Source organism: Bubalus bubalis, chromosome 3 (assembly GCF_019923935.1).
Source record: "Bubalus bubalis isolate 160015118507 breed Murrah chromosome 3, NDDB_SH_1, whole genome shotgun sequence".
NCBI classification, from domain to species: Eukaryota; Metazoa; Chordata; class Mammalia; order Artiodactyla; family Bovidae; genus Bubalus; species Bubalus bubalis.
In genome coordinates, this window is record NC_059159.1 from 42824881 (window position 1) to 42835995 (window position 11115).

General features: G+C 52.8%; 1 protein-coding gene across 1 annotated transcript in view; it reads left to right on the forward strand.

The window, feature by feature from the left end:
• The window catches only part of PHF12 (PHD finger protein 12), a 40083-nt gene extending 31189 nt beyond the window's left edge, over positions 1-8894 (forward strand). The window contains exons 8-15 of the mRNA XM_006042166.4: positions 973-1131; positions 1756-2551; positions 3737-3862; positions 4695-4838; positions 5676-5774; positions 6470-6552; positions 7115-7253; positions 7623-8894. Of these exons, the coding sequence (XP_006042228.1) occupies positions 973-1131; positions 1756-2551; positions 3737-3862; positions 4695-4838; positions 5676-5774; positions 6470-6552; positions 7115-7253; positions 7623-7957 (1881 nt within the window). The 3' untranslated portion in view covers positions 7958-8894. The remainder of the gene's footprint in view (positions 1-972; positions 1132-1755; positions 2552-3736; positions 3863-4694; positions 4839-5675; positions 5775-6469; positions 6553-7114; positions 7254-7622) is intronic.
• The last annotated feature ends 2221 nt before the right edge of the window (positions 8895-11115 follow it).

Here is an 11115-nt window from a genome sequence, read left to right on the forward strand (position 1 = left end):
CACATTTTCCAAGTCCACCTCCCGCACCTGTAGTTCCCCCTTCATCTGCCTGGAAGCTCCTCCTCAGCTTCAAGTCTCAACTGATAATACTGCCCTCCCATGAAATCCTCCCTAGTCCTGAGCTCCTGGCCCCCAGACGAAAGTAAGCACACTCTTTTTTTGTTGTTGTTGCAGCTCCTTAGACATCCTCTCTTCTAGGACCCATAACATTATATTGTAATGTTTCTGGGCTCATCTCCCACTAGACTGAGCTCCATGAAGGGCAAGGCTTAGATTTTGTTCATCTCTGGATCTCTAGGACTTGACGTAGTGCACAGACTCAGGAGATACTCAATAAATGTTGGCTGAATGTATGAATGACTCTTGGCTTGTGCGACTCTTTCATTCACACGTGTTGTGATTCAGAGTGTGTTGTCCATCTCTGTGCAGCAGAGAGGCCTTTAATTGTCTCATGAGTCTTGAGTGAATGGATGAAGACATCTGACATTGATTGAGTGCTTATCACCAGACAGGCCTCACACTGAGCATTTCCGCAGTGAATGTGGCCTTATTTAACTTTTTGTTTCTCAGATACTGCTCACTCACTTCCCAGGCTAGGTGCTGATCAGTAAGAGCCTAGAGTACCACTCTAAAGCCCTGTCCAGTGTCTCTCTTACCCTTTTTAGGCCAAAACAGAAGGCAGCATACAAGAAGGCCTGGTTTCTGCAGGCCTTGGACCTTGATGAAGAAGAGTAGGAGACATGGCTGCTTTTTCTAGTTCTGTGCCTGCTTAGGCTCGCGTGTGTGTGTGTGTCAGAGTCACAGAGATGGAGATGCAGAGCAGCAGCCGCTCACTGTACGTCCTCGTCCGGAACCCAGAGTGGACGGTCTCCCCTCAGGCATCGGCACCATAGACAGACGCAGCCAGGGCAGAGCCCCCGGGTGCGTGGGCACTGTCACCCTCTCCTTGCTCCCTCTCTCTGTCCTGAACAGGTTCCCGATGCTATCAAATCTCAGTACCAGTTCCCACCCCCTCTCATTGCACCCGCGGCCATTCGGGACGGGGAGCTGATCTGCAATGGGATCCCTGAGGAATCACAGACGCACCTTGTGAACTCTGAGCACTTAGCCACCCAGGCAGAGCAGCAAGAGGTGAGTGAAGGCAGGCCGGGATTCCAGACCCCATCTTCCTTCCACCTCGCCGCGGCTGTCACTGGAAGTCACTCTCATCCCCATCTTCTGCCCCCCCCCCCCTCCCCCACCCTGAGCCCCTTCCCCCACTGCCACCACCCTGCCCCCTGAGTTGACCGTTCCAGAGAGACCCTCTGGCTCAGATCCTGAGGCAAGTAAGAGAACTACAGAGTCATCTGGTCTGCTTCTCTCCACCAGTCCCCAGGGTGCTGCGAGACGGGCACGTCCGTCTTGCAGAAAGACATGAGTAGACCTAGAGAAGTTAGGTGGCATTGCTGGACACACAGCAGGAGCTTGGGTCCTTGCTGGATATTGGTGACGAGGTGAGCCTTAGGGGCAGAGTCAGAACGGGAACCCCCAACCCTGCTGACCAGGGTGTTGCCTGCCGAGTATGTACTGACCAGCCTTGCTTGGGAATGGAGATGGAATCCTCTCAGAAGTCAAGCACACCCTCTCTGGGCATTCGCGATGGGACCTCGGAAACAGTGCTTGTCGGCTCTGCTGTAGCCCTGGCCGCTGTGGCAGGAAGGACCAGCGCCTCCCAGGCCTCTCACCCTCCTCTCCTCTCCTCTCCTTCCGTTGCAGTGGCTCTGTAGTGTTGTTGCGCTCCAGTGCAGCATATTGAAACATTTATCTGCTAAGCAGATGCCTTCGCATTGGGACTCTGAACAGACAGAGAAGGCTGATATTAAGCCTGTTATTGTGACTGACAGCTCAATCACCACCTCCCTGCAAACAGCTGACAAGGCACCTCCACCTTCCCACTACCCCTTGTCCTGCCCCTCAGGGCTTAGCACCCAGAATTCCCTGAGCTGCTCTCCACCCCACCAACCCCCCACCCTAGAGGACATCAGCTGCAGCTCTTGTGCGGAAAAATCCAAGAAAGCCCCCTGTGGGACTGCCAACGGGCCGGTGAACACAGAGGTGAAAGCCAATGGCCCACACCTCTACAGCAGCCCCACTGATTCCACGGACCCCCGGCGACTTCCAGGCGCCAACACCCCCCTACCCGGCCTCTCACACCGGCAAGGCTGGCCCCGGCCCCTCACGCCACCAGCGGCTGGGGGGCTTCAGAACCACGCCGTCGGCATCATTGTGAAGACAGAGAATGCCACTGGCCCCAGCTCTTGCCCCCAGAGGAGTGTGGGTCTTGTCCCAAGCCTACCCCCTTCCGTTCCCAGCTCTTGTGCCAGCATCGAGAACACCAGCACTTTGCAAAGAAAGACTGTCCAATCCCAGATAGGACCTCCGTTGACAGATTCAAGGCCACTGGGCTCACCCCCAAATGCCACCCGGGTGCTCACTCCCCCCCAAGCAGCAGGTGATGGTATCTTGGCCACAGGAGCCAATCAACGATTCTGCTCACCAGCGCCGTCGTCAGGTGAGTGCGGCTCAGCCTTTCATGCTCTTCCTGGCAAATAACTCTTAAGGTTCAAGCAACACTTGTATCCCTGTAAATGTTCCAGAGGACTTTGATCTCCATATTAACTGTCCTTCCCCCCATTTCTATGATAGAAGAGAAAGTGCCTGTTAACTTGTCCCTAATTTAAAGGCGGGACCTTTAGGCTCTGAAAGTGATTTCCTTAAGGTAACCTACTGAGTCAGTGCAGGGGTAGAACTGGAGCCTGGGTCTCCTGACTCTCCCCTCCCACGCTCTCCAGGCTTTTTGTCCCATCACTTTATAGAGGAGAGCAGCTGGCTCCCGGGAGCTGCCGTGGTCAGCCTGAGGTTACGGCCTCTGTGTTTGATGATCCACCCCATTCCAGATTCTCAGAGACAGCTCGTTTGAAGGAATTGCCGTGTCAGGGAAGGCAGGGCCACAAAACAGCACTGCCCTCCAGAGTAGGCAGAGTGGGGTGCCCGCAGAGGTTGCTCTGGCCCAAACGCTTGCACTCGGGCCACATTCTGCAAGGCAGTCCCATAATGGACCTGGGCCGGGTGTGGACCTGCTCTTTCAGCTGTCCCCCGTCAGCACTCAGGACCTCAAGGTTGCTGACCCCAGCATCTGAACCAGGTTTCAGATGCTGCTGGAACCCCCTGTGGTCTCTCCTGTCTGAACTGAACTGGCCTCCTAGTCAGCTGGGAGTCTCGGTGACCAGGTGACTGTGACTTCTCTGCATGGGGGCCCCTGGTCCCAGGATGGCCCCTACTCTCAGGCTCTCTTCCTGTTTATCTCTGAATACCAGCCTGGCTACCTTCGGCACCTGTGAGTCCACTTCAGGACGCAGGAGCTGCAGGGGTAGGCATCACCTACTCGAGTGAGCAGAGGCAGCCGGGAGGTAGTCATGGCCCAGAGGACGAAGCTGTCCCACCACGTCCCCCCGAGCAGTAGATGTCACTCGTTCTCGTGCTCTGGGGACTCCCGCGTGCCCGGGTGTGTTGTCGTTCCACCTGCCCTTCCTCACCACACGTTTTTAGCTCTAGGAGTTCCAGAACCTATGGGGTGAGGATCAAGAAGGGAACATCACCTTGGGCCCGAAATCCAGGCCTGTCTCTGCAGTGGGGGATTGGACCGGTGGGTTTCCCTCAGGCAACGTAAGTAACAGTCTTCCTGCTCCGTCCCCAGATGGCAAGGTCAGCCCCGGCACGTTATCCATAGGAAGCGCTTTAACCGTACCCTCTTTCCCAGCCAACTCTACTGCCATGGTGGACCTCACCAACTCACTTCGAGCATTCATGGATGTCAATGGAGGTGAGTGAGTGAGCCGCCGCGCCTGTGCAGCGTTCAGCTCATTGCAAAGGGGCAGAAGGGGCCCTGATCCTAGGGGGCAGGGAGGTGGGAGGACTGTAGGAAAGAAAGCCCCTTCTCCCAGTTCTGCCGTATAAGATTGAAGGCAGGAGGAGAAAGGGACGACAGAGGATGAGATGGTGAGATGGCATCACCGACTCAATGGACATGAGTTTGGGTAAACTCCGGGAGTTGGTGATGGACAGGGAGGCCTGGCGTGCTGCGGTTCATGGGGTCGCAAAGAGTCGGACACGACTGAGCGACTGAATTGAACTGATACACATAACAAAGACAAAGGGAGCGCAGAGCCAAGCTAAACCAGCGAGAAGAGAAGAAAGTCACTTTAGGCAGATCACCTGGACTTGAATAAAACCAGGAGCTCCCAAAGGAGGGACCTCGTCTGTGAGAAACCCCCAAAGTAAGGGAGAACTGGAGCAGTCCTTGATCTCTGTGAGCAGGGAGGTTAGAAAGTCCACGCCTCAATACCAGACATCGGGGCTTCCGCTCATCCCAGGTAGGCGAGTGGTGTCTTGCTCCACTTTCTTGGATCGCTGTACCTATCGTTAAGTTGCCCCACTGCAGGGGGCATCTGCCCAGGCTGCCTGCAGCCTCATTGCAGAAGGGCCATTGAGATGCTCGGCTCCAGGCCCTGGTACCACTTTGTACTCTGAGTCGTTTGAGAAAAATCACTTGGCTGAATTTTAGGAATGCTGAAATATTGGCTCTGTGACCCTCACCTATTGCCGCATTTCATTTCCTCCTCAGCTGCTTTTTAATCTTTCTCTTTGGTTAATAGAAATCGAGATAAATATGCTGGACGAGAAGCTGATCAAGTTTCTGGCCTTGCAGAGAATACATCAGCTTTTCCCCTCCCGGGTCCAAGCTTCACCGGGCAGTGTCGGGGCACATCCGCTGGCTTCTGGAGGGCACCACACAGAAGGTGCGCATGCCCACGCCACCCCTCTAGGTCCACCCTCTGCATGTGAACAGCCATCTCCCCTCCACGGAGAATCTCAGTCCTCCATGCAGGCCTTTACTGGGCTTAATAAAATACCACAGTTTCTTTTCTCAAAAGCAGAAAGGAGATGGCAACCACCACTTTCAGATCAGGCTCGGGAGAGTGCTTGCTGTAACTCATCCCTGTGAGACAGAAAGCAGCTAGGGGTGCCTTTGGGTATATGTGATGTGCTTTCTGCTCATTTGCTTCTCAGTATTTGAGCTGGAAGGATTTTCCAAAAGGCTAACTCTGCTTAGGACAGACCTTTGAGCGTTAGCCAGTAAAAGCCTCGCTGCTTAGAAGTGGGATCCTCAGACCATGAGCATCAGTATCACCTAAGAGCTTGTTAGCAGAGCTCCGCCCCACCTCAGACCTACGGAATCAGAATCGCATTTTAACTAGATCCCTGGGTGATTCATATTCAAAATTAGAGGAACATTGGTTTGTGCCTTCTGGGTTTTTTGCACAGTCTCCTTTATAATATCAGTTGGTATATCCCTGATAAACCAACCAGCAGCCCTTGTGCTTCAAGTACTATCATCCTTGAATTATATGGTCCGCTTCAGAGATGGTCCTTTTTACTCCCCTGTGTGGGAAACGCTGTTAAGTGGGGGGAAGAGAGCTACACCCTGCAGCAGCTTTGTGTCAGGTGTGAGTTTGGAAAGATGACTCATCCAGTGGGGTTATTTTCTCCATGACCAAAGGTCCAGCTTCTCTTGATGTGTGTTTGGGCCCCAGGTTCTGTTCCTGAACAGTCACATCCCTATGTTTGCCTTGCAGTGCAGAGAAGGGAAGTACAAGCCCGAGCTGTGTTCTACCCCCTCTTAGGGTTGGGAGGCGCTGTGAACATGTGCTATCGAACCCTCTACATCGGGACAGGTAAACCAGGTGGGAGGGGCGTTGACTCTCTCCAGCCCTGAAGATGAAAACCCTGACCCATGGAGGCTAGAAAGGGAGGGACGTCCTCTCCAGGGTGGACTGGTTTAACCCAGCAGATGTCTGGACAGGAGGGACTTAAGGGACTGTTGGCTGCCATCTTCCTGCTTCAGGCCTTGTGCCCCAAGTGGCATCAGACAGCCCGGAAGTCAGCCCTGACTGCTGCTCAGTGAGCATTTCAACAGCACAGGAAAGACCTGAGCAGAGGGCATGTGCTGTGTCCCTGGCGACCTTTGAAGAAATGGTGGGGCTGACACACGTGTAACCCAATCTGAGCCCTGCGTCTTGCCAGAGGGACAGGCAAGCCCTTAGCCTGGAAGGGTCCCTTTCTCTCAGATGATGCGATTTCTGGGCCGTGCACCCCCTGTTGTACTCGCATGGAGATCACTCCCTGCACCCCTCTGGGCAGCATTCCATGTTCTGAAGCACATGAGCTGGCAGGGACATCTGTTCTTTTACAGGGGATTGGAAAAGAGAGCAGTTTTTGTTCAAAAATATAAGGAGAGGGCCCTGAGCTTACCTGTCCCTTGAGTTCCCGCCCAGAAGCTAACTCCCACCCTGCTCAGCTCCCCCGCACATCCACCTCACAGTCTGTTCTTTGCTTTCCTTTCCTCTCCTCTGCCCTCCGCCCCTCGCAGGAGCTGACATGGACGTGTGCCTTACAAACTATGGTCACTGTAACTACGTGTCCGGGAAACACGCCTGCATATTCTACGATGAGGTGAGGGGTGCCAGAGAGCTCTACCAACCTGAGGCCTCTCCCAGCACTGGGGTTTTGTTCAGTGCCCTGGGTGAGGAGAATGGGATGGGGTCCTCTCCTTCTCTTCCCTCCCTGGCATTCCCAGAAGAGAAGAGCCTTAGGGTGAAGGGCATCTGTCCTGGGGAGTAGGGCCCCTATTTCTCCTGAGGTGGGTCAGCAGGCCCAGGGAGGGACGAGGCACCCTAAACGGGGCGGGGCGGGGCGGGGGGACCAACATAGAAGGAACCAAGCCCTCCAGGTGTGTCCCTGTGGGTTTCATCATCGTCGTCATCACGTGCCAGTGAATGTCATTTCACCAGGAGCCCGTGCTAAGGAGGCAGCGTAATGGGAGGGTAGGAAAGAAAGCTTTCTTGAAGACATGAGTCTTGAGCCCATTGGAAGGGGCAGGGCAGTGGGGCGTGACGGGGAAGGAAGGAGGGAGCTCCCCGGTAGAGCAGCACAGCCTTCTCCATGTGTCCTCTCTCCCCTTAGCCCAGGCCCCACGCAGCAGACCACACATCTTATCTTCCCTCCTCCTCCTCAGAATACCAAACATTATGAGCTGTTAAACTACAGTGAGCACGGGACAACGGTGGACAATGTGCTGTATTCATGTGACTTCTCTGAGAAGACCCCGCCAACCCCACCAAGCAGTATTGTTGCCAAAGTGCAGAGTGTCATCAGTAAGTTGGAGCAGAGGCCTGTGGCCACGGAGCCTGCCCGTTTTGGACACTTTCTCTGATGCCTCAGTCAGGGTGGCTGTGGCTCGCTGCCATGACCTGCTGTCACTCGCCTTCCCGGTCCCGTTGGCCAGGTTCTCCTTGCTCACGGGCCCCAAAAAGGCCACGGAGAAGCACGTGCTGTGCACTCCCATGGGTATACACACCTACCTTGGGAGCCTCAGACTCCACCCCTCCTTTCTGAGCGTCCCTCACCCCAAGTCATGCAGCATTTTAGAGTGGGGAGGCGCAGGGGCCCCACCCTGGCCAGCGGCCCAGGTGGGGCTTGGCTGCTCATTGTTCCTCTCTTGTGACCTTCCCCTTCTCTCCCAGGGCGCCGCCGGCACCAGAAACAGGATGAAGAGCAAAGTGAAGAGGCAGCCATGATGAGTTCCCAGGCCCAGGGGCCGCAGCGGAGACCCTGCAACTGCAAAGCCAGCAGCTCGAGCTTGATTGGGGGCAGTGGGGCCGGCTGGGAGGGCACGGCCTTGCTGCACCATGGCAGCTACATCAAGCTGGGGTGCCTGCAGTTTGTCTTCAGCATCACTGAGTTTGCGACCAAACAGCCCAAAGGCGATGCCGGCCTGCTGCAAGATGGGGTCTTGGCCGAGAAACTCTCTCTCAAGCCCCACCAGGGCCCTGTGCTGCGCTCCAACTCCGTTCCCTAGGACTGGCGGCTACCCCGTCACCCGCCCGTCCACCCCACCCAAGACTCCTGCAATGCAAAAATGTACACAAACCAAGCCCGGGTTTTTTTTCTATACTCCACCGGAAACCCTTCGACTACAATCTTTGCATGAAATGAAGAAACCTTTTGACTGTTTTTTAAAAATCCTTTTTCTTTTCTCAAGTTCTAGGGGGCATTTGCACATATATTTGTACTCAACATTTCATGGGAAAGCGGCAGACCGAGCTGAGGAACAGCGTGGGCAGGGAGGGGAAGGCCGATGGTCTGGACACCTCCGACACAAAACCGTTCCCCACCCACCTCCTGCTCCCTCCCCCTCGCCCGCCGTTGTAAAATAATCAGAAACTTGTTCTATTTTGTGGCAGTGACAATAGTTTTATATTAAAAGAAAAAAATACAGTTTTCATACAGCAAAATCTATACAATATCATTGTTTTATTTAATATAAAGATCGTACCCACCCTCCTTCCATGGTTCCCACCCTCCAGGTTATTTTCCCTTCTGCAGCGGTTGCACTACAGGTAGCTACTGTGCGTTATGGACAAATGAGAAGTGAATTCTTTTTCTGGCTGTCCATCTTATTTTATTTCAAATAAGGAAAAGTGTATTTGGATTTTGTGTAAATACATCTAGTGATGACATTTTTTCAATGTTTTTAAAAACTGTGTACAGTACTACATGTGGTAGAGCGTTTTCTTCAAATTGTCTATTGTAGCAAAAACGTTTTTGTCGTAAACCTGTTTTGTCTCCTTTTTTTGTTCTCTTGCCACTTCTCTCCTCTTCCTCCCACCCCTGGCTCCCTCCTCTCCCCCCTCCCCCACAACTAGTACCGATGTACATAGTAATTGTAATGTTTTAGACTTTACAGAAACTTTCCTGTATTCTGTATATAAAAAAAACAAAAATACTTCAAATTATGTTTTCTGCCTGTCTGTCCTACCTGTCATTACCCTTAAGAGGGAACCGTCCTGAGGCCCTGGTCCCACAGCCCCACTGAACAAGTCTCATTCCCAGATGCTCAGTCCCCAGGGAAGTCAGGAAGAGGGCAGGTGTTGGAGAAAAGTGTTCCCAGGGTGGGAAGGCCAAATGGAAGGGGAAGGGTTCCACTGCAGTGGCGGGTTGTTGTATGGCTTTGTGGGTGACTTGAGGGAATTCAGAGGGCTGGAGCATTTGATGTGATCAGATTCTACAAGAATCCCAAGAGTACTACTGATCCCTGGTCCTCTTGGCTCCAAAACCAAGACATTAAAATAGGAGATGGCTGGACTTCTCTGGTGGCTCAGTGGTAAAGAATCTGCCTGCCAAAGCTGGGCACTTGGGTTTGACCCCTGGTCTGGGAGGATCCTACATGCCTCGAAGCATCTAAGCCCTTACCTGGAACCCATGCTTCGCCTCAAGAGAAGCCACTGCAATCAGAAGCCCACACACCACCGTGAAGAGCAGCCCCCACTCACCGCAACTAGAGAAGCCCCACACAGCCAAAAATATTTTTTTAAATAAGAGCATGACTCCTCTGCATTCTGCTCCAGAAGCTTTAACCCAAGCAGTTGGGGCTGTCTTTCCTTCGGTTATTTGCTATCATTTTATCCATCTCTTCTGGGAGAAGTCATAACATCTGGGTTTTCCACACCACCCGCCCCCTCCCCAGCCCTAGCTGGGTATGGAGCAATTCATTATTTCAAGTATCACTCAAGTTCCTCCAGTGCCCAGCCTTTGCTGGGCCTTGGATCTTGGTCTCAGTAATTTGCTGTGAGCAATCACCAGGGCAGATGTGGCCCCTGCCTCTTGGAGCTTAGAATCTAGTGTGGAGCGGTTTGTTGTTTCAAATGTCTGAAGAACAAAGAAATGCAGTCTCTAGACTCAGTCATGCCACAAGTAACTCGACTCGCAGTCACAAGTTTACAACTGCAGCCCCTGGACAGATGAGTTCACCCATTACCTTAATTCTCAGGCCTCCAAGCTCCCTTTTATTTAAACAAACTATTCCTCCTTGCACATTATACTTAAGAAACTATCTGCCAAGTTTTTCCTGAAAACCATCTCCTGCTCCTTAGAGAACACAGCTGTGTGTATGCATGCCAGCGCTGTTAAGAGTGCGTGGTACCTGTTTGCATGTCAGGATTTTGTTTTGGCGGGGGTGGAGAGCACATCCATTTATTTCACTCATATTCCATCCCTAGTCTCATCCCACAGTATGGACACATGAGCGCTGAATCCATGGTGCAACTAAACAGGAAACCGCTGGAATCTGAGGTCTGACCCTGGCTGCACCCACCCGTCTAGCTTTGCCTCCACCACTCTCCTCCTCCCCCGATGGGCCTTGTGAACTCCTTAAGGGCAGAAACATTGTTCTGCTCGGTATTTCCAAAGCTACCTGCACTGCTGGGCATGCTGTGAGTGCCAAACAACAGGTGCTAAATTGTACTGGCTTTCTCCTTTCTCCTGGCAAGTCACCTGGCCAGAAATAATACCCTTACCCATGCCTCCCTAGCTGTCCCCACCCACTCAGCCATCATAATCACTTCTATTCAGTAATGAAGCCTCTTTACCTATTTCTCCCACCTGTCAGAATCATTCCAGAGACAAATTTCCTCCTGAAGATTAGAGGACAGATTTTACACTCTTCCTGCTTCTCTTCAGAAATGGAGGGGTGGAGGACTTCCCTAGTGGGCCAGCAGCTAAGACTGCACTCCCAAAGCAGGAGCCCCAGGTCCAATCCCTGCTCAGGGAACTAGATCCCACGTGTTGCAGTTAAGAAGACCCGGTGCAGCCAAATAAATTTTATATATATATATATATTTTTTTAATATATATATATATAAAGGAGGGGTCTGGTGGGGTACAAGGAGGTAGGGAGATAGACAGCTAATGAATAATAAGTGAATCCTGACAGCCCTGAACTGATGGTGCCACCCTGCATGCACTGTGTCACCTCTTTGACCTCCATGGGAAGAAATGGAAAGAATCCTAGAAGCTGAGGGATTACCTGGTGGCTCAGCCTGTAAAGAATCCGCCTGCAACGCGGGAGACCTGGGTTCGATCCCTGGGTTGAGAAGATCCTAGAAGCTGAGGGCTGAAATAAGAGGATAAGGAACTGATGGACTTGTTCACAGAGGGCAAAAAATCCAGGACTAGACT